Here is a 24,317-nt window from a genome sequence, read left to right as displayed (position 1 = left end):
CGCAAAACATATTTTCAAACCACAGTATTCTATAACAAGTTTACTAACATCGCATTTCATTTTCTGCACAACTTTGTAACATTCTCTGACAAAATGTAAATATGAAATTCCTGGACAATGAATTATACTGTGGGTGGTTTTGTACCGTGACTGCAGCAAATAATATGATTTCTCGTAAATGAAGTATATTGTTTCGGCTGTAAACCTAACAGTGTGAATACTGAAAACATTTTAAACATAGTCTCTATTATTCGAAACATATGGTTGTTTGTTAATTTGATTTCAGATTTTTGTTTTGGTTGCATTAATAGGTACAAAGACAACGACCTGTGAATCGGATACATGCAACAATGAAGAATACAATACAGCTGCTCTTGGTGTAGCTTCTCTTGTTGCTATAGTAACACTTGCTACTTTTGCCATACTGTTAGCTTAAAGAATATTGTGCCCGCCAGAAGGCGCCATAGTACTCCAATAAAAGTTTAGCTCTGAGTTCTGTTTGACGTGTTTTTTTGCTTTTTATTGAAAAAGTCATATACTGTTCTTACCAATATTACCAAATGTGTTTCCTCTCCCCTTGTATATCATTGTCTCGGATTGAATGAAGTTATTTTTGAATGAAGTTGAATACGCAGGGACAATATGCCCAATATTATATAGGAACAACTATAACCTGATTATTATACATTCTTTCCTCCTCCTATGGTAATGCCGAAACCCAACCCAACAGATTTAGCGTATTTAGATCTCATCCAACAGAATATTGAAAACTGACTTTGAGTGAATACACCACAAAATACCTTTGCTTCAGTGATTAAACACAGTGTTTTTCGGTGTAGGCTTGCCCAAGTGTTTCAATAATTTAAAAGAACAATTTGTGCTGAACCAATTGATTTCATCGGTGAGACTTTTTATGTATAAGATACAAAGTTGAAAAACTAAAACTTTAAGGGCGTCCTGACATAGTTTTGACTTACATTTTGAAGGGCGGTGGTCGTCGCGCCGCGCATGTGCGACAATTTGGTTGATAAACATTCATTTCGCCAAAATCCAATGCGCTCTTCTAATGGAAATCACAAGTACGAGTTTTGACTTTGGTGCAACAGGCACCATTTACGACTGGTGACTCCTTCGATATCTTCCAATCGTAGTTAAAGTTTAGTAACGTCTCAGTTTGTACTCGTTGGTCTGCGCAACAGTCAAAGTTGCCATCTTTGTTCATATCAGTCCCATATCTCGCGCATGCGTGGCGCGACGACCACCATTCTTTAAAGACCATGTCATGCAAAATAGATTGAAAGCTAGAGCTGTATTCTTATACATGTATCGATGTGTTTATTTATGTTACATATTTTAATGTTAATTTCCAAAGATGACAAGTATTTCATATACATGAACACACTGCCGATTCTAAGGCTTCAACAAATTGAAAAATAGAATTCATGCAGATAAACTGAAAATTTAAGGTTAGGGTTTTTATACAAATAAAATGCTGCCCTCTCCTTAAGCGGGCAGCAAAATTGGTAATCATCCTAATAAAAAAGCCAACCCCCCTTTAATTTTTTGTCCCGTTCTTAATGAAATACTAAAAAATATGTTTCCTTTAATTATAAACGATATTACACATCCGGGTACTTTCCCTTGGTTACTCCTATTTTCTGGTTTATACTGGTATATAACTAAAATACAGGGATAATTTCGCCTAGACAAAAAACAGACTTCCACATCACAGCCAACTAGACAAATGAAGCATGAAAAACACACCAGATTCAACTGTACATACTAATCATATATTTTCTCATGGTCATTAGAGTAATGTATTAATAAACAATCCAAGGGAATGAGTTTCAATAAAAATCACCAAGGTCTATTACAAGACTACAGTTGCTTTGTGATATCACTCATTTTTTCACAAAAAATATAGGTTACAATTAGGAAGTATGTCATGCAAAACCATGTCATCTTTTGCAGCGGATTTGCAGAAAATATAATTTTACAATCTTTATAAAGTAATATATAAAACAGTGTATCAAATGAAATCCATATATTCTTTATAGTATAATTATCTTCTATGGTTCAAGTAGACTTGTGTAGCCTCAGTTACCATTGATTGAGATAATCAAGTGTTCATTTAAAAGGATTAAAACTAATATATATATAACAAACCATTTGGCACTATTCAAACAAATAATGCTCTATTCCAAATCAACAACAATGTCTTCCTTTCAAAAACTACATCACATAAAGTCTAACTAAAATGAAGTTGTGCCTGTTTAGTACCCCAATGAGTTGTCAATCTTGAAATTTCTAACAGACTAAGCACACATAACATGTATGTAACTACCAAATTACCCCATAGCACTGCCACGCCATCTCATACTGGTAAGGTCCAGGGTTTGGTTGACACCACCTGTGTTGTACCCCACAGAACAACCTTTATACCTTGTACATTATACTAGTAACTGTGTCCTTGACAGTTGATAATAAAGCTGCATTGATAATTCAATTTTATATAATGCACATGCAGACACCCCCCCCCCCCCACACACATACCAAAAAACAACAACACTTTTTTTTTACTAATATGCTGGACGTCACTCATCCGGGCATTTTCTCTGGTTTTCTGTATTGATTACACACATTTTCTAATTTCTGCTGGCATGTAACTAAACTACAGTCTATTTACACCACAGTCTTCCATGTAGCAGCCCATTGGAACATTAAAAATCCAAGCAACAATACCCAACTATAATCCAAACAATCAATGTCAAAAGGCAATATTTACAAATCCGAGAACACTCAGGGGACACACAAACAAAACAAACAACACACTGTCAAATCGGTGAGAGAGATACATGGACCTCAAGACACAAATCAAGAGGTGATGTCAGGTGTTTCGAAAAAGAGTGAGCACATCCTGCTCCACATGTGGCACCCGCCATATATCTCTCTGAGTCACAATCGTGAATTTTTAGGTCATCCTCGTGCAAGACAATTGACATCCAGCGCTTCTATTACCATCTGTTTCATAGAAACATGATACTTGTCCACCAGATGATGATACTTGCCATAGAACTTTTTAAATGACAAGATCAGTCTTTCTCTTATAAACCCTTGACATAATAGTTTAAAACAGAGAAGACGATGTCGTTGTAAAAAATCAGAATACATACTACATGCTCTGCCATAACGGATAAGCTGAGATATGTAAACGCCATAAGCGGGGGAAACATGTATATTGCTGTTAAGGTTTGGAAAATTGATGATAGTGAAATTGAAATCATCTCTTTTGTCATTTGTCATAAAGTCTAGTAGAAAGATGGCCATTGTTGTCAAATTCGAGGTAAATGTCAAGGTATGAGTCAAGGTATGAGGCAGAGGAAGCTGATTCTGTAGTTTATTTAATGTCTAGTTCTGTGGGATATATGAATGGGAGCGAATCACAAAAGTTAGGATTGTTGATGGAAAGGACATCATCAATATATCTAAATGTAAAATTAAAAGATTTAGCTTCTTTAATTTTTTTGTTCCTAACAAGTTTCTGAAGAAACTCGGTCTCATACGAGAATAAAAACAAGTCGGCCAGCAAGGGAGCACATTTGGTTCCCATTGGAATACCGATAATTTGTTGAAATATATGTCCTCCAAACTTAACAAATATATTATCTATCAAAAATTCAAGCATGAGGACAATGTCTTCTTCACTGTAAAAAGTGGTGGCATTAGTTTCATTCTTGACAAAATAAGTGTAATTGTAGTTCAGAACAATATATTTATATTGCCGAGAACCATTCTTATGAAAAAATGCTTGATGAACAATATCTATCAATCGTGATTTCAATTTACCATGTGGTATTGTAGTATAAAACGTGGAAAAGAAACGCACTTTCTGTTAGTTAGTTATTTTATACATTTTCATGGTCCTTAAAGAGATATATTACTCCACAGCAGTGAATGGCTTAGGATTATAATTTCAAATATATTATTTTGCTATGCACAATTCCCAAATTGGCAACTGATGTCTACATTTCTGTTCCAAGCAACCCTTCATTTACATGGGTCTGTACTGTAACTATAAACATTGCTTCATTGGGTCTTGTCGTCCTGGTTAAACTGAATTTCATTTTGGGGGATTCTAAGATTCATAGCGGATTGTGTACTGCACTGATGGATCGAGAGCATCCATAGACAAACTAAAATGTCAATACAAATTAACCATAATAATCATAGAAGAAATCCCTGTATGGGTCAATAACTGAGAAAAATAAGTTCCTTCTTCAGGGTGCGTCCGATGGGGAATTAAAAAATTACAAAAAACTGAGTTAAGGAAAAAAAATAATTTTTTGGAATGTTTCCAGTTATTCACCCTACTTTCGCGTGACAGTATGATCAGTCAAACGCGTCTACACAAAACATATTTTGTTATCGCCTGTCTTCAATCGCGTGGTTTGCCAAGATTATATGGCTATTCGGGGATGGAAGTACATGGAAATTCGCGAGACGTTACAACTCTTATGTGACACTGAGAAGAGGCTGGTTTTGACTTTGAAAATGAGACATGATATTTCATTAAGGATATATGTCCTTAAACACCATCATTGTCTTCAATTTTAGAAGATTGGACGGAATGTGAAACGCCTTGGATTGAACCGTTTGAGCGGACGATGATAAATTGCACAGGAAAGAACAATTAGCAACATTTCGGAATTTGCTGGAAATGACAAACTATTTTTAGGCTACCTCACTCTCATTCCGGGACTCACACATAAAATAGAGAAATGCTATTCCAACTAAATGTTAACGTTTTGTGTTTTTCAGAAAGGTATAATCATGAATGTCACCAAGAACGTTCTTGTCATACTGTTTGTTGTCACAACAGTTTGCGGTAGGTCTTATTATGCTCCAGTTTCATATCTAAGTCCGGTTTCTTTCATTTTTTGATTAAACAACAGTAGCAAAATATTCGCCAGGTTAAACAAAACTTGTCACTTTCACAAACTAAACCATTGTCATTGTTTCCATAATTTTCACTTAATTCTGATCATGAACTGTGGAAATCCTTGACTTGTGGTTAAAAATTAACAAAAGAATTCATATCAAACGAGCAAGGTGTTGCAACATCGCTTGATGAAGTAATGGGTCACACAGATTACAAATACACGTCTAACTAATAATTAGGAATACAATTATTTCAGAGTGCACAATCACACTAAAATAATTACGTTTAAACAAATAGCTCAACAAATAATCTATTATCGTCACAAAACATGTATGAAGATAGCATAGATTCACGAGTGACGATATTTATATCTTAGTTTGAAAAAAAAAGTTACTCAAGTGTTTCATTCAAATTGAACTTGTACATAGTCTGGTTGCCGTACTGTGGTGAAAAGCGTGTGAAGCGTACGTGTACATGCTTGCTTGTGATTCTGAGAATCATAATTTTTTGCACTCTTTTTCAATATTTCAGAAGTATGTGTGGCTTTTAGTTGCTACGACTGCACCTATGCTGAAAACCTTTCTGACTATGAAAACTGTTTAAAACTTGGTGACAACACGAACACCAAACAATGTAACAGCCACTGTATGGTAAGCCAATTCTCGTCTTTTATAGTGTTTATGTTGATGATTAAAACCCCTTTTCGCATCTATAGACAAGACAGTAAATATGACGATACAGTCCTAGTAGAACTGAGTTTTAATGAGTACGCGTTGATGCACTGTGATAGCGTATATTATCCACGAGGTACGTGAAACTAATCATATAACAGATAATACCATCACTTTTGCATCTATTTTGGTTTTGTTGCATCTATTCATTGTATAGATTTAAATTAAAAGCTGTCCAGCCCGATAAATATGACTGTGTAATATCATTGATGAAAAAATTAACCATTTTTCGCTGTTATAGCTTTCTGAATTAAATTTTGAAAGACAATACTCAACAAGGTTAACAAAGCACAAAACAAACAATTTATACACAACTAAAATAACATAAAATTGTTCAGATTTGAACATTGCGATATGTGTTACCTGCATTCCATAAGCTTTAGAATTGTATAACAATTTGACATTAAGTTAGAAAACGCCAAATTATACAACTATTCCGATGCAGGTTCGGCACTATGTCACAACCGTAGATAAAATAAAATATGTGGAACAAACGAATTATTCGTGCTTAAGAGCAAATGTCTGTAAGGATCAAACAATGGTGGCAGGGGTCAAAACATAGATTTGGCTCATATTTTGCACAGTGATAGTACTTGGTCCACAACCCCTCAAAATATTTTTTTAGATCTTTAAATTTAGATTGTTAAACCTATCATAAAAACAAAACAAGATCTGAATAGACCGACATTTTGGCTTTTTCGAAATTGTTGTGAAATCTCCAAAGACGTACATTTTAGTTCTTGGGCAGCCTGAAAACAATTAGATGTTTCAAGCTTCAAACAAAATAATTTTTGGCCCAAATTTGTAACGCTATAAGTGCCGCTCTGGTATTTATTTTGGCTTGAAACTTCTACCATATATAGATCATTAGCATATCTATCAAATGCATTGTTGCAAAATTTGGTATCTTGTTTGGTTGTCGCGTGACTGTCCCTTAAAGTAGGCCACTTTTTGTGTTTGGCGAAAATTGTGAACTTTAGCCATGTTCTATGTACGCTACATGACGAAATAAAATACATTTCTAATTCAACTTATTATCAAAGTTGAATCCAAGTATTGCCTATCAAATGAATGCTTGTAGTGTTTCGGGTCATGACGTTCGGTCACATGGTTGTCTCGGAAAGTAGGCCATTTTTTGCATTTGACGAAAATTGTGAATTTTAGCTTTGTTCAACGTCCGCTACGTGACGAATTGAACAATAATTCTAATTCAACTTCCGGTCAAATGTACATCTATGTATTGTCTATCAAATAGATGCTTGTAGAGTTTCGGGTCAGACTTTGCTGGACAAGGCAAACTTGAAGTACGCAGAAAAGCTTGCACAAGGCCCGTCAGAAATGCCACATGTAGAGCCATCCTTAGAAGTAAATACAACAACACCTTTCCCACAGCAAGGATGGGCACTGCGCTGTCCGAAGAAGGCTGTCAGGTTTAGCCACAAGCAAAAGGAGTACCTTGATAAGCGGTTTCGACTTGGACAAGCTACTTGACGCAAGTCAAACCCCATTACTGTGTCCAAAGAGATGAGACATCCGCGTGATGCACAAGGCCAACGACTATTCCAGGTGCAGGACTTTTTGACTGGCCAGCAAATATTGACATAGTTGGACGTTGGTGATGTCTAAAGGATTCTGTTAGATGTATCAGTGTGTTTAATTATGTTATTTATATATTTAAGGGTGTTTTTCAAAGCTGACAATTCTTTTCAACAAATTGAAAAATAAAATTCATGCAGATAAAATGAAAACTATTTAGGGTTAATATTTTCATACAAATAAAATAAAATGTTGGTTCCCTCTCCTTAATCGTGCAGCAGAATTGGTAACTTTCATAACAAAACACCAAACATTCAGACATTTCCCTGTTTACTCCCATTTTCTGATTTATACTGGTACAGGGATTATTTAACCTAGACAAAAACACAGTCTTTCACAGCACAGCCAACCAACAAATGATGCATTTCACAGACACGCCCAGGCTTTGGTAGACACTACCTGTGCTGTATCCCATAAAACAGCCTTTGCACTAATGACCTTGTACATTATACCAGTCTTTGATCGTTTTTAATGAAGATGCAATAACAATACATTTTTTCTGGAACACTATTTTTCATAACAGTTCCATCCGCCAATTCTTTAATTCTGTCCACAAATGGAACTTCTTCCTGCACTACTATTAACTCATGTATTTGTTTCAATTATTATCACAAGAATTTGAATTAGAAGAACTTCCTGAATGTGAAGATATTGTCTGCACCAAACTCATCGTTATAATACAATTTGCAGATGCACTGCAAATACCGAATACAGGAACAAATTCATAGATGGTGTTGGTCCCCACGATCTAACTTAATTTGCCAATACATTTTATTCTCGACAAATTGCCAACATATCTATTTTTAAAGCTGTCTTCCCACTTTGTATAATCTATAGAAATCATTTTACTGACCCCTGTAAGCATCATAGAGCCTTTGGTTTTTGTACAGCTCGTGATAAATATTACCCAACAGCATCCACTGAATTAGCGAAAACTGTGCTTCAATATTGCATGCTATGTGCAGTGGCGGTGGGACAGGGGGCAGAGGGGGCATCGCCCCTCTCCAAAATCAAGCCGAAACCCTTTGTGTCAGCAAACATTTGCCCCTCAAAATGCAGGAAATGGCGTGTCAGACATTCTAGATTTCAAAATTGTTAAGGGAGTGCATGACCCGGACCCCCCAATAAGATCGCGCCTCCGGCGCAGGGTTGGTGAGCAGATCTCGCCCCCTCATGCAATATGTCGTGCCGCCGCCTCCGCTGTGCTCAAACTAATGGATTTAATCATTCCCCATGATGGTTACGTTAAACTGTGTTCCGTATATACTACAAAGTGGCAAAGCAGCATTAAAGGCATTTTCCCAACTAAGACACGTTGATCTCACTACTCTACACTAGCACACGGTATGACATCATTTCGATATATATTTTAAATATCTTAGATTGCTAATGAATTGGAAGCAAAAGCTGTGTTCTGATACATTTACATGTTTTTGTATTTGACTCCCATGTGCGAAGCACATAATGGGAGTCTTTGCAGTTAGTGTGTCTGTGTGTGTATGTGTGTGTGTGTGTGTGTGTATGTGTGTATGTGTGTATGTGTGTCCGAATGTTTCACTGCTATCTCAAGAACCATACATCTGTTTTTGATGAAACTTGGTGCAAAGATGCTCTGGGCCAATGCGCAGATTTGGTTAGGTTTTGGTAAAAATCCATGCTCGTTAATTGCCTAATTTGCATGATAATTAGCTAATTTTTAGCTGTTCTATGACTGTTCCACTGATATCTAAAGAACCACTCATTGGATTTTGATGAAACTTGGTACATAGATGCTCTGAACATATGCGCAGATTCGATTAGTTTTTGGTAAAAATCCGTGCATATTAATTACCTAATTTGCATGTTAATTAGCTGATTTTTAGCTGTTCCATGATTGTTCCACTGATATCTAAACAACCACTCATTGGATTTTGATGAAACTTGGTACATAGATGTTCTGAACATATGCGCAGATTTGATTAGTTTTTGGTAAAAATCCGTGCATATTAATTACCTAATTTGCATGATAATTAGCTGATTTTTAGCTGTTCCATGATTGTTCCACTGATATCTAAACAACCACTCATTGGATTTTGATGAAACTTTGTACATACATGCTCTGAACTAATGCTAGGTTTTAATTAGTTTTTGGTAATAATCCGTGGATACTAATTACCTAATTTGCATAATGATTAGTCAATTTTCGTTTTTTCCACTGATATCTCAAGTACTAATTATCACATTTCAATGAAACTTGGTACTTACATACTCAAGGACTATGCAGAGATTGATTGTTTTCGATAAATATTTGTGCATATTAATTACCTAATTTGCATAATTAATTATTTTTCAACATTTGATATAAGTACTAATCATCGCATTTCAATGAAACTTGGTACATAGATCCTTTAGGACTTTGCAGAGACCTGATTAGTTTTAGGGTAAATAATTGTGCATATTAATTACCTAATTTGCATAATTAATTTTCAGCTTTTCTACTGGTATCTAAAGTACTAATCATCACATTTCAATGAATCTAGAATTATGCAGACCCAATTAGTTTCCGGTAAATATTTGTGCATATTAGTCACCTAATTTGCATAATTAACCAACTTTTACACTGATATCTCAGGTACTATACATCACATATCAATGTATGTACATGGATGCTGTAGGACAACAGACAGACCTGAATAATTGTGGGTTAAAATCTGTACATATTAATTACCTAATTTGCATAATTAACCAATTTTAAGCTTTCACACTGATATCTAAAGTACTAATTATTCCATTTCAATGAAACTTAGTACAAAGATGCTCTAGGACAATGTACAAACCTAATTAGTTTGGGGTAAAAATCTGTTCATATTAATTCCCTAATAAGCATAATAATTCATAATTTTTTGGTTCTAATCACATTTCAATTAAACTTGGAGACATAGATTTTCTGTTACATTGCGCAGACCTCATTAGTTTTACACTCAAATCTGGTCATATTAATTTTCTGATTTGCATAATTAGTTTTCAGCTAAGTAATTTCGAATTATATTTAATGTGTCTCCAATACTCTCAGCACATGGGAGTTCTTTCTAAGCTTTCTTTGATTTTATTTATGTTAAACATTTTGTTGGTATTTGTCAAAGTTGTAAAAATATCACGTACACATGAATGCATTAGTGATTAAAACCTCGGCAAATATTGATAAAAAACACAACATTTTTAATGTAGATAAACTAGTAATGATTTAGGATGCAGTTTTTAAACATTCATGATATCAATTCAAAATACATTCTGTAGTCCTCAATGAATTGCAATTTATATTCAGTCCATAATGTAATACACACACGCACACACATACCCCAACACCCATCACCCCCCCCCCCACACACACACACACGAAAAAAAAATGTTTTAATAATATGCAGCATGTCACACATCCGGGCATTTTGTCTGGTTTTCCACATTTTCTGATCTATGCTGGTACGTAACTTGTCTAGCCAGTAGACAGTTTTTCACGTCGCAGACCATTTGAACATTATAAAGAAACCCACTTTCTGAATCCAGATTCACCTGTAAGTCAGTTATTTTATACGTTTTCATTGTCATTAGTGAGATGTATTAGTAGAAGAGATGATTTTCTGGGAAATTTATTTTATTGAACATTATATAACGAATCAGCCACCATGATGTATTGTAAGTGGGATACAATATGTTGTTGTTGTGTTGGACACAATGCTGAAGCAAACTCACGTAAACTGTATGTACACCTGGGCAGTATACATTATAATTTCACAACAATTTTAATGTATTATCTTTTTATGCACGAATCATCAAATTGGCAACAGATCTGGATTGAATGTGCATAGACCTAATTCATTTTTATTTAGTTCCTGTATTGAGCTGCCATTGTATAGATAAACAGTTTATCTTTTATTCGATACACACCCATGTGTACAACACTTACAGGAAGACAACAAAAATACAAATTAGATAAAAAATATAATAAGTAAGTATTTTATATCCCATAATTTCAGACACTATGCGCCTCTGTTGTATCCAGGGCCTGGCTACATGTCTGTTATAAGTAATTCTTCATCCACATAAGTCTGTAGCGTAAACTAGGCGTATGTCTGTGTTACTTCATTGAGTTGGATTTAAATTGGTCTTGTTGTCCTGGTCAAACTAAATTTTGTGAGGGGGGATTCCAAGATTTGGAGCGGATAGTGTACTGCACTGATGGTTCAAGACCACCAATAGACAAACTAAAATTTCAATGCATATGAAGAAACAGAGACAAATCAAATTTCCTGTTCAGGCTGCGTCCAAACAGGGACTACAAACTTATTATGTAAATTAAAAAGTAGAACACAATTAAGTTAGGAAAAATAAAGAATATTCTGTACTGTTTTTCGGCAATCACCCTACCCAGAGTTCCCAGTTATTCACCCAACTGCCACGTGTCAGTATAATCAGACAAACAACTCGTTTGCTTTTATATAATGTGTTTTATAAATGCTCGACATGCGAGAATTCTGAAATAAATAAAAAACTACATTGTGTTATTGTCTGCCTTGTTCAATCATGTGCTCTGAAACGTCACAAGGATTGTAAGACTTGACCAGGGTTATGAAGTTCCTGAGCACTCTATCGTCGAGAAGGAACTGGTTTCGATTTTGTTTCATAGACAAAACTGCCTATTGATTGCTGCCTACCTCATGGTGATCTCATATTTAGCAGAAACATACGCTAAATTGTAAATACACCACCTAGGAGTAAATATTGAGCGAATCCGGAGTATTTAGCGTGAATGTCGTAAGCGGGTGTGCAAGAATGATGCAGTCACGCAGACCGTAAATGGTGCATTGTTTTTTTTTCTTCCAAGTCAATAATGTGATTTCACACATACAATGAATATCGAGCTACTGGGCCGCCAATATATGTCCTCAGTTCAGTGAACATCACTTCAACTGTTCATTTAAATATTTCGAAAATTGCGCAACAATATGTTTTCTGAAAATGTGTTGAATGCAGTAGCAGTTACATCTTTCGCGTGACTCTATATGAAGAGACTATTTTTTTTAAAGTGGGACAGAGAATTTTCACAGCAACAGCAGCACTGTCAGCTAATATATAAATGAACGAGTGTATATCCATTAGCAATATCTACATCAATGGAAATGTATGCTACTTCAAAAAAATCGGAGTAGGAAAAATCTTGCATTCATTATTACAGGAATTTCACCCGCAATGACAAATTAGGAAACTGCGTCTTGGAATTATTTTTTTTTCTAAAGCAAGGGAGCAAATGGTGGAGTAAAAGTCTGAAAACGAAGGTTATAATATTGCAAGGAAATAACCTGGGCAGCTAGCAAATGAATCACGTGTGAATGCTCGTGATCCCGTGAGGGATGTTGTCGAACGGACCCTATGTAAGTGTGATTGATTAAATTAATCCAGTTTGGCAAGAATCGGTAATCCCTGTGCAAATGACATGGTACCTTAAACTGAGTTACAAACGATATGAGGTGGTGGAAAACGTACACGAACCCCAAACACTATATTGCTCTGGTAACAATGATAATTTCTTTGAGATAGCGTTACCCGAGTAGTCAACATACACAAAGCGTATTGATGATAAAAAGACCAGGATGTAGGTATTTTAAATTCAGAGCATATAGCACACCAACTGGCAGAGACAACTGACCAACAAGATTTACTGGGACCCAGATTCCAAACACGTTCTCACCTATCGTCCTGGTGGTGGTTTTTTAGCTATTAGTAAATAATGACAGTATATATAGTATATATACTCGGTAAGTAAGTGTTAGAATTAGTTTATTTTTGCTGATGGTCCAGTTTATAATAATTAACAAGAGTGTTTATATCAATTGTGACTTCCGATATTCCTTTTTTCTATTATTAGTAGTGGAAATCTATTTTATTAAAATATTATTTATTTCTCAATAATTTAACTATTGTATCACATTAAAACATTTGTAGCTCGCCCTTTAACTCATTTTCAAATCGCGATTTACACTTCCTGGGATTAATGCACTCGTGAGCCTCATTCCCATCCATGCAGGAGATCATGTGATCACATCCAGACACTGTGCGCTACATATAGCATAACACCAGCAGACCAGATCTGGACTTGTAAGATGACTGTGGATACTCGCCCCTGTTGAGCTATGTAGCGCAAAAAATCAAGTATAAGTGTCAGATATGACATTTCATTAAAGCAGGAGAGTCGTCACCTACGCATGCGTCAGGTGGCCATAGCGTGTCATTGTTTACAAAAAAACGTCTACCCATGAGCCTTTGTCTTATCTTTGTGTTGTACATTTCGTGATATTATGTCAGAAAAACAAATTACCTTAATCTTTTATGTATTTAATGCCCCCACATATATTGTTCGGGAAGAGAATATTGAACAAATACTAAAACACCTGCAATTTAATCGATTGAGCGGAAAATGTTGAATTACGTAGGAACAAACTAGAAACAACATTTGTGAATTTACCAGAAATGTATTTTTTTCTATTGCGGGAACACAACTCAAACATTTTAAAATAGGGGAATGCTATCTAAAATAAATATTAACATCTTTTGTTTTTCAGAAAGCTAAAACCATGAATGTCATCAAGAATGTTCTTGTCATACTGTTTGTTGTCACAGTTTGTGGTAGGTCGTATTGTGTTCTCATTTCCTATATAAGATCAACTTCTCTAATTCTTTGGGTAACATCGGTAGCAAAAATAAATATTTACAAGGTTTAACAACTTTTTTCATCTTCACAAAATAAACCTTTGTCATTGTTTTCATAGTTTTGATCTAATTTTGAATATGGCCTGTATAAATCATTCTTTGTGGATCAAAATCAACAAAAACATTCATGTAAAAACGGGCAAAGTGCTGTGTCATTGCTTAGTGAAGTGATGGGTCACAGTAATTACAAACATACTTCTAATTAATAATTAATAATACAATTATATCATAGTTTGAAAAAAATATTACTTCGGTTTATCAGGCAAATTGAAAAAGTTATTCATACTAATATAGTTGTCGTATTGTGATTTTGAGATTCATATGTTTTTGGCAATAATCTTCAAAATTTCAGAAGTATGTGCGGCTTTTAATTGCTACGACTGTGACCTCCCTTACATCTATGATGATGATGATGAAGAATGTTTAAAACCTGGTGACAGCACAGATACCGAACAATGTAACAGTTACTGTTCGGTAAGTAAATTCACGTCTTTCCCTTATAGTGTTTATGCGGATGATTTAAAAACCCTTTTTGCATTGATAGACAAGACAGTAAATATGACGATACAGTCCCAGGTATTACTGAGTATTGTTGATTACGCGTTGATTCACTGTGTGTAGCTAGATACGCGTAACTAATCATAGAACAGATAATACCATCACTTTTGCATCTATTTTGGGTTTTCTGAATCCATTCATTGTAGATTTCACTTAGTTTAAAAGCTTTCTAGCTTAATAAATGTGGCTGGAAAATGTTATTGTTGAAACATTCCCTGTTGTTATAGCTTTTTAAAATAAATTCTGAAAGACAATATACAACAAGGTTAACAATGCATACAACCCACAGTTGATGCACTGGTGTTATCGTTAAAATAACATAAAACTGACGATTCACGAGACAGTGAAGAGGTCCGTGTATCTAGGTTGTCTAGGAATAATGGCTCACCAAATATGTTAACTAATAGTGAATTATTGGGCTGGAAAACATTTAGTGTCAAATAAGGACAAAGGAAGTGCGGGTTGTTTCCTTGATTTCCAGGGAATCAGAAGACCAGCTCTAGGCAAGCTGAACTGAATATCCATGGGTACTTCGTCTAGCTTCTGTGGACGATTCAGAATCAAGAGTGCTTTTTAAATATCTCAAACCTGAATATAAATTATTCAAGCTAGGTCTAGTATAGAACTTATCATGGAATGTGTAAAGATACCTACCACTTGGTAACGTTTTCTGGGACTTAAATATTCATGTAACAGGACATGACGTCTTTGCGCACATATCATATTAAACTTAGAGGGCGCAGTACACTGAATCACAGCCTTTTCGATCCTTCTAACTCTCGCACTAAGGAGATATCCCACCACTGCGTCTGTATTGGCGTTATAATTTTTACTCAGCCAGTAGTTCCACATTTGTTGTTACCGAGAATTTGTTTCACCCATATCACCTTCTGTGTATGAACCTGAATCCATTACAACCAACATAATTGAGACAATTGATCATTATTTTGATGTCAATCAGTTCCTTACACAATGACTTCCCGTCGACTCATGGTTGAATGCTGTCAACGTAAGTGGTTAATCCTCGGGGGCGGAGCTACGTCACAGACGTTCTACGTTGCTAAGACGCGCACCACTGTACCACGTATTTCTATGGGCTTTGTGCGCGCTGCTGTGGAACGCCGGTTGAGCCGGTGAAAACTCGAGAAAACAACACAAACTCAACTTTGAAGTAATCCTGAACAACCAAATTCATATATGTTACACACGTAGGGCTAATCTTGTTACACTGTTCAGGGGACTCTCAACAACCATTGCAAAGTATCGTTTTCTGCGAGTTTTTTGTCTTTGTTTTCACCGCGAGGGTTGCCAGGCGGTAGAAAATGCCCGGATGTCCGCCCCCGAGGATAACGTTCAAAGTCAGTTGATGTTTGATTGCGTCCTCAATGGGCCAACAAAACATTACTTTCTTTTTTCACGTTGTGACTTAAGGAATTACACGAACACAACTTATGCACTTGGTCATTGACTCTAGCCAGCAAGAGCTAGGGCATCTTCACCAGCCAAGGAACGTTTTTGCAAGTCACCCTTTTCAAACTAACCCTCGCCAGATTAAACCACCACAGTGTGTATTTAATAGGCGCCCTTAACGACAAGGTGGAGAGATGCTACAAAAATAAACAGCCAATCAGCTATTTTGTATCAAAATACAGTAGAGCGTTTTTTTAGCTCCGCTGTTGACAAAGTCGATACAGCGGAGCTGTTTATATTACTGATTGTCCCTCGTCGTCCGTCGTCAACTTTACAATTTCAACTTCTTCTTCGAAACCGCAAGTCAGAATGTTTTCAAATTTGATATGCTAGTACCTTGGATGGTTTTTTCACAGATTTGTTCATTTCATGTCAACATCTCAAATTCTCTATTTTTAGTGAATATTTTTGTCATTTTTGGTAAAAAGTTATATTTTTCCGATTGTTTTGATATTACATATATAGGTACTACATGTGGACTTCTCTCAGATTTGTTCATTTCGTGATGATATCTTCAATTCACTAATTTTTATGAATGTTTTTGTAATTTTTGATAAAAAGTGGTATTTTCGACTTCTTGTTAAAAACGGAAAGTCCGATTGCTTTGATAATACATATATAGTACTACATGTGGACCTCTTTTAAATTTGTTCATTTCGTGAGGATATCTTTAATTCTCTAATTTTGATGAATATTTCTGTCATTTTTGGTAAAACTGATATTTTCGACTTCTTGTTAAAAACCACAAGTCTGATTGCTTTATTACTATACATATTGTTCATTTTCTAATGATATTTTCAGTTCTTAATTGAAATGTGCATTGCTAACAGCGGAGCTATCTCATCCAACAGGATGCTTGTTTTAAATTGCGACCCAGGCAGAACAGATCATGCCATTTTTCGCAATAAAAAGGCTCACCGATCACTAAAACCAAGCAATTGAAGGAATTACTCGCTGAAAAAGATGAGTTTGTTTGCAACGAGAATAGGGAGCAACAAATCACGAAAATTGTGCAACAGTTCAACTCTTGATGGGTCAGTCCACAGTCAGCTGGCGCACACGTGATAATAAAATAAATACGATATTTACTATATGGGGGCCGCCATCGTGAATGACGCATAAAACTAAATAAGAGACAAGTTGTGAAACGCGTTTTTCAGATTCCTACAAATCAGGACAAAAATACAAATCTTTCACAAAAAATGCGATCCGTTGGGGTTATATTAAGCCAATCGATGAGAAATTTCGGCCAAATTCGGCGCTTTTGTGTGGAAAATCCCTTGCATACGAACACCTAATTACGCGAAGAACCTAGAACACTAAGTCGGGGTATTTAAAACTAAAAATTGGCATTCCAGCTAAGCAGCCAATCAGCGACGGCCTAACGCTTAGATGACAATTTCAATAGATACATGTTCATGTTGATGGCACGCTGCCAACTTGTTACATTGCATGTAACACAGAACAATATTTGTAGTCGACTAAAATTGCAGCTTGTTGATCTGTGTATCATGACCCTAACCGTTTGTCGTAGCGGGGGAATTAATCAGTGATATACGTAGCATGGAAAAATAAACGACATCCAAATATTCGCGCCATTAACCGGAAGTATAAGCAAAATATCCATGACAGTGTAAGTGAATAAGTAGCTAGGCAACACATGTAAAGGCACAGTTCAGCTTGCATCACATGATAATAAAATATTGTTACTATATGAGGATCAGCCGTCATTAAAACGGATTCAAACTAAAGAAAGAGACTGTCGCCCTTGTTTACCTTATGTGCGTGTGTGCATTTACATTGACTGGTTGGCGAGAACCGATCGTTAACTCCTAATAAACATTTCGGTAAATGAAAATTACAGTCAAAATTATTTGTTTGCATATTTATGTATTATGAATAAATTCATGAATAAATTGTTAAACCCACATAAAAAATCATGTGATACATCTTTACAAAGATTCCAAATCATATATCTAATCAATACTTTTTTTTAGTTCCTATTTTTTGTAATTTTTTGAATTTTAAATTTATAAAAATAAATTTATTCATAGTTATTTATACTAAGTTGTATTTGGTTTCTTCGAATAGACTTATGTCATGTTTTCGAATGACGTTTTGATGTCAGTCACCCGTTCATGCCTCCCTGGTTGTACAGAGAATGACAACATCCATTCAGGAACTGGTAAGTTATATTTTCTGAACAAAACTAACCCTGAGGCCAAGACTTCAGCAGTTATTTAATATTTGTATTTAACAATCAATCAGTTCTGTATTAAGGTAGCGAGACTATTATTTGCATACTTTTTTTCATCTTCTAATTGTGACCAAACGACTACAAATAGACCCAGGAAAGTATATATTTTTTGGAATCGCCAGACTTCAAGCTTTTCAAAAGTGTGTTTGTCATGCGCGTATCTGCATTCTACGGTGAGTTACTTAATCAAAAGTGAAAAATTACTTTTTTTGTAAAAAAAATAATTACGCATTTATGCTGGTGATAATAAGTTTTGTTTTCGCTTTTCCTAGTTGTTCAATAGTCTGGTAAATTGAATGTGTCTGATCAGTTTTATTCAAGCAACGCGTTTTGAAAAATAGTGTCCTGAATTTTAATTTCTGTTTTAGTCGCATTGACCCCAACTCAAACCACAACACATTGGTAAATAATCCATGAAATAGTTTGTCTGGACACATTCAAGTTCCTCTCATTGTCACCTTAAAGCTGTGAAAATTTGGTGTTAATCCAACGACAAAAAGTATACGTTATTTTTTGTTAAAGACCTTGAATTTTGAAAAACATAAACTCCTAGAAAACGTTGATGAAGTCACAGCAAAGATTTTCAAGCTTGTTTATCTGCACAAGCGATTTGTTTTCCCACCAAGGTCTGTTTTAACATGAGTAGGGACATCCAAATGTGTAAGGCTATTGGAAACCCAAACAAATTAAAGGAATGTGATAGCTATAGTTCGATTAAACGGCAGATGAAAACACTAAAATCAATGATTTTTTTCAGTGGCTGTGTGACCTTGTGTCTGACACATTCATATGCAAATGACTAATCTGTGAAATAAACAGGGGCGGAGACAAACCACTCAAATGTTTGGAAACACTCATTGTGTGTCAGATAGCTACTGATAACACATCTTTGAAACTTATAGGCACACAAATTATACCTGTGTTGTTGATTTTAGAAAACACTACTGAAGCTGCCTTGCTTCCCTTCAGAAAATCTACATTTTAACCAACTTACATGACATTCTAGGTTACGTTGAGTTGTCAGATGAAAGTTTATTGTGCATTTCATCAATTAATAAATAAATGTGAAAATCGGAATTTTCAACACAAATAATAGTCTCGCTACCTTAAAGAAGAAGTGAAAACAAAAGGATTCTGGGTACTTGTGTGGGCGAAAAGATTCCTCCTCGATTTCAAATGGTAAAGCTTTAAAGAGGGGGTGTTGTCACCTCTACCCATGATCTTTGTGTTCTCAGGGTGTGTTGTTATCATCGCTTGGGACTCAATTCCCACGCGTGCGCAGGTGACGACCCTCCCGCTTTATCTGTTTCAAGAGAAATCTTTGCCCGCCGTTTACAACAATAATTCCGTATCTGATTCAGTGAGCAAAGTTCTGTTGAATTTAGCATACAATATTTTGTCCACCACTTTTCCAAAATTCAGTATGGATACTGAAACCTCTAATACGCGCATGCGTACTCGAATTATTAATACGTACAGGTAATCACATACACGAGATTTAATTGAACAAACGATCAATCATATTCTAGTGCTTAACTTGAACTGCAGTATCTGTCAAATTTATTTAAAAATACATATTCCAAGTGGTCCCCATTGCGTCTTAAATTGTCCCTATTATCAATGCAGCGTGATATTTAATGTAACATCCGGGTCTGTAGTAATTTATTACTTATTTTGGTTATATTTATAGGTGGAAAGATAACGTGCTGTGAATCTGATAAATGCAACAGCAAAGCGTACAATACAGCTGCTCATGGTGTAGCTTCACTCGTTGCTATAGTAACAGCTGTTACTGCTGCAATACTGCTAGCTTAAGGAGCTATATTCACCGTCATACGTGCCAAAGTGCACCAATTTAAGTTTAGCTTAGTTTAGTTTCATTTTTTTCCCCAGTCGTATGACCTCTGACACGATTCACATACGCCATGAGCTACGACAAGGAAATAACTTACACTGATTGCGCACCGCAAAACTAATAGTTTAGAATTATCTCAACTAAATCTTTATCGCTGAGAGCGAGATTTCAACGAAACTTGTTTCTTCCTTCGAATAACGTTCTATCTTCTCCGCCATCACGTTTTCCACAGATCTGCATAACCATGGTAACCATGTGTATAGAAAACAAAAGAACACCATTTGAAGCAACAATCAAGTTTCTTAACTCGTCGTATCGTCTCAATAAAATATCAGTGAGCTGTTGTGTTTCAGGCATGATCAAAGCTCAATAAAAATACATTTAGTCACAACTACATACGTATGCTGTATTTATTCAACACGCCATCTAGCTTCCCGAAGGGCAAGTGAGAGCTAAGAAGGTGTGCAACCCAATGCCCTTCATGTTCCTCTCAAACGCCCTCTACAGTTCAAATTTTAAAACCCATAATCCTTTGCACATTTCTTCCCTGTAGGCTGCTTTATCAAATGATCTCCAAGAATGTATGTTAGCGGACGCACCATCCCTGCATCAAACATGTTGTGACCTGAACTAAAGCATCCCTATAATGCGTCCTCACTTGGTCTGTGCATGGCGGTATTATACATCCATGGTCTGTGGCCCAGTTTTGTACTCGAATGTTACTACTGCGGCATTTTTTATTTATCTTTTTTTTTCAAATTTGGTGTTCAGTTTACACATATGTGTTTAAGTTGGAATGCATGTGATCTCTAAACTATGAACGCTTTAGCATATTTGAAAAAAAAAATGTCGCAGAGACTGGTTCATCAATATTTCGCGAGTACGCCACTTACGGTGACATCGGATGGTATATGAAGAATGATTTGGTCATTGACCTGAAATGGGTTTTTTCCGCCTCAAAATCGGTACTCACGGTAACCTAGCAACTACAGAGCAAACAGTGCACAATTTTGAAGAAGGTGACGGGGAGGGGGTGTACATTTGTACATTGCATTTGTTCGCCTTAGGTGGCGCTCTTCATATCCCGCGGTCCTTGTCACATGATCAACTACGAGTACTCTGAAAGGTTAATTATTCACTGGGTTTTAATTTTGCTTATTTCGCTGACTGAAAATTAAAATTAAAACCCAGTGAATATGAAAAATTTAGCATAGAACACATTATCTAAATCTTAAAACCCACTGAATATGCCTGAAATGGTAAATCAGTGAAATTTAAACCCAGTGAAATTTAGTCATTTTATAGTTCTCAAAGCGGTTTCGAGGTATGCAAATGATATGATTGGAGACCATTGCACCAAGGGGTCATAGTTCTACAGATGACAAATCTGGTGAAATCACGTGTGTCCAATGAAGCGTTCTTGCATATTGATGCAATACTAGTGGAATGAGTATTATTTATCCACACTGGCAACGTAACCAATAAACATCAACACGCACCAATAAATGCCGCTATTACGCCCATGCATATACGTATTGACTATTACGAAGCGGAACTGCTTATGAAAATAAACTAAGATTTAAGAGCAAAAAAGACGTGCCATGAAGTGACGCGTTGTTCTATGTGGGTCATATGACGTAATCACACCGCCAGACAACTGGATTAATGTATAGCAGAACTTCGTTCTCTATTTGAAAAAAACAAAAAAACAACAAAAACCAGAAAATTCTGGTTATAAAATCAGTTTAGTACTATTAAATGGTGCTGCTATTATAACTGACACTCCGTTTTGACTTCTTTGTGGTGGACGACCGCGGATTGTTAAATCTCAGCGACGTTATCGAGATACGGGGTCGTGCCAGAAAGAGCAAATAACTCTACAGAAATGTTAGCAATTAATTAATTTATGTAAAACTGATCAAATATTTGTCAAATCCGTCAACACATAATTTATCCACGCTGTCACTATTTTATGGCAATGCACACACAGCGATGTGCACGGCTCATTCCCTTCGTGAGTACGACTCAAAACTGAACTGATACACCGACTGCTAACCTGCGACGGGATATCTTACAACGTGGTATCTTTGGAAGTAGACTGTTCATACAATATATATATATATATATATAAAAGATCTGCAAGGTAAGTGTGACACGTGCTTCAGACAGATAACGTTAACACCTGAGTTTACGACAACTTTTTTTAAAGCCTTGACGGAGTGAAGCATTCAGTTTAGACTATCCATTTAATTCTGTAATTTATTTGTCCTGAACTAAAATATAATGTATGTATCGTTTTAGAGAAAATACTCGTAATATCCTTCTATCACAAATGATAATTTTAAACCAACTAAACAGATGTGCACTAGTTGTCGTTTAATTTACAAAGCAATCTTACAAGTGTATTTGGTTGGAGAAAACACCAGGCCGGGCCGGACAAGTTATTTAGTGAAAACAAAGTGTGGGGTTATATCTAGCTACGCCACTGGTAATTTTTAGCAATAGTGTACTGACAGTATTCGATTTTCTATTGCATCACGGGTAAACTAGGTGGAATTTATGATCATTAATGAATCAGTATGAAGTGTTCAAGTTGTAAACGCTGGATTTCAGAATACATTACGGATAGGAACGCGGATGAATTATTTCGTTCATTAATGTGTATTATTGAGTGCGTTTCGTGACAATGACACTTCAATGATATTAACGTTTATTTTCACCATCTGCCAACAAAGTCAAGTGCATTTTAGCGACGGTATATCCACACTACGGTTCATATATACTATTTATACTAGACAGCAGGAAAGAGAATAAGATGCTGTTATGGTGATTCGGGGTGAACATCTTTCTGTTTCAAACTCACGGTGTGAAAAATTGTTCTTCGCTCTAATTCAGTGAGACAATTGTGATATTTGAGCATTATTTCGCTTAAGCCGGATGTTGACCAACACAATTTATCTTAAGAAACTGTATGCCTTCTTTTTGTTAACTATTAGATGTCAAAAAAATGCACACTGGGCATATCTGTGCGATGAGAAGGCTGAATAAATATGGACGCAAAGCATTAATAATAACGTTCGAATTGCGGTGTGACACTTTGCCATGTGATGTAGCCTCGGCTAACTGACACATTTATTTTGTTTCAGTAGGTCAGGGTACGCGGAGGAGAAAAACAAACAAAAAACATGATATTTTGCAGTTGTCGTTTGAACTTGAAAAAAAGAGATTCAAAATATTATAGTCAATTTTACAACTTGCGTATTAATAATAAATAAATATATCAGGTCGCACGGTTAAACTTGTGGAAATGTGGCATCGTATCGACCGCGGGAATACAAAAATTCAATGTACAATACAGCCTCAGCAGGGTGATTGATTGACGTCTTAAACAGGCGCGTGTTCAAGTACCGAGAACTAGTTAGTCGCCGTGGCAACAAAGCAAAACTTCATAGACTTTGTAACTGGGCCCAAGTACAGCATGACTCATCAAGTGTGCGTCTATTAAAACATCTGTCAGTTTGGTATTTGATTTATCCATGCATACGCACTGTTTGTTTTCATAAAGGGATCATGTTTATTGTATTTATATATGAAGTAATATAGGGTCTATCGATCGTTTTAAATTGGAAGGCATATAAAGTATTATCTATCTATCTATCTAAAAAAACTTATATAGCGCCGGTATCCAAAACTAAGTTGTGTTCAAAGGCGCTGAAAGCGAACACTACAAATCTGTAGAGTTATTCCACACTGTAGGCTTTGCTGAACAAGTAGGTCTTAAGTCTCTTTTTAAAAATATTGACATCAGTAACTTCACGAAGATCAAGTGGAAGGTCATTCCAGAGTTTTGGAGCAGCATACGAGAAGGCACGTCCAGCATATGTTTTCTGTCTGTAGTTAGTGTTACGGAGAAGCTTCTTAATGGAAGAACGAAGACAGCGACTGGGTGTGTACACATGAATTAGATCAAGAATGTAGTTTGGAGCAAGTCCATTCAGAGCTTTGAATGTCAACAGCATAAGTTTGTAGTCAATCCTATAACGAACAGGTAGCCAATGTAACTTCTGTAGAACTGGAGATATGTGATCATATTTTTTGTAGTGCGGGTGATGATTCTTGCAGCATTCTATTATAATAGACATAGGCAGATTTTTAAAAAATGCATCT

The 24,317-nt window shown here is 35.8% G+C and overlaps 2 protein-coding genes across 2 annotated transcripts; one reads left to right on the top strand and one right to left on the bottom strand.

Annotated features, from left to right (window-relative positions):
* Positions 1-10,695: 10,695 nt before the first annotated feature.
* On the top strand, positions 10,696-20,544 carry LOC102806065 (uncharacterized). The gene is made up of 5 exons (XM_085499552.1): positions 10,696-10,817; positions 13,863-13,926; positions 14,363-14,484; positions 18,130-18,223; positions 19,986-20,544. The coding sequence occupies exons 2-5, from the start codon at positions 13,875-13,877 to the stop codon at positions 20,108-20,110; spliced, it is 393 nt and encodes a 130-aa protein (XP_085355678.1). The 5' UTR covers positions 10,696-10,817; positions 13,863-13,874; the 3' UTR covers positions 20,111-20,544.
* Positions 20,545-23,890: 3,346 nt separating this feature from the next.
* LOC102806180 (uncharacterized) lies at positions 23,891-24,292 on the bottom strand. Its single transcript, XM_006822650.1, has one exon. It carries the CDS (start codon positions 24,290-24,292, stop codon positions 23,891-23,893), a length of 402 nt encoding a protein of 133 aa, XP_006822713.1.
* Positions 24,293-24,317: the final 25 nt, after the last annotated feature.

This window comes from Saccoglossus kowalevskii, chromosome 5, assembly GCF_978046115.1.
Source record: "Saccoglossus kowalevskii chromosome 5, keSacKowa6.1, whole genome shotgun sequence".
Taxonomy (NCBI): Eukaryota; Metazoa; Hemichordata; class Enteropneusta; family Harrimaniidae; genus Saccoglossus; species Saccoglossus kowalevskii.
This window is presented reverse-complemented; position numbering and strand designations above follow the sequence as displayed.

What these genes read in the sequence shown, in the direction of transcription:
- LOC102806180 (XM_006822650.1), bottom strand. Translation starts at nt 24,292, where the DNA reads ATGTCTATTATAATAGAATGCTGCAAGAATCATCACCCGCACTACAAA.
- LOC102806065 (XM_085499552.1), top strand. Translation starts at nt 13,875, where the DNA reads ATGAATGTCATCAAGAATGTTCTTGTCATACTGTTTGTTGTCACAGTT. An exon ending in GTTTGTTGTCACAGTTTGTG is followed by an intron (nt 13,927 to 14,362) that starts GTAGGTCGTATT and finishes TCAAAATTTCAG; the next exon opens with AAGTATGTGCGGCTTTTAAT. An exon ending in CAACATCCATTCAGGAACTG is followed by an intron (nt 18,224 to 19,985) that starts GTAAGTTATATT and finishes TTATATTTATAG; the next exon opens with GTGGAAAGATAACGTGCTGT.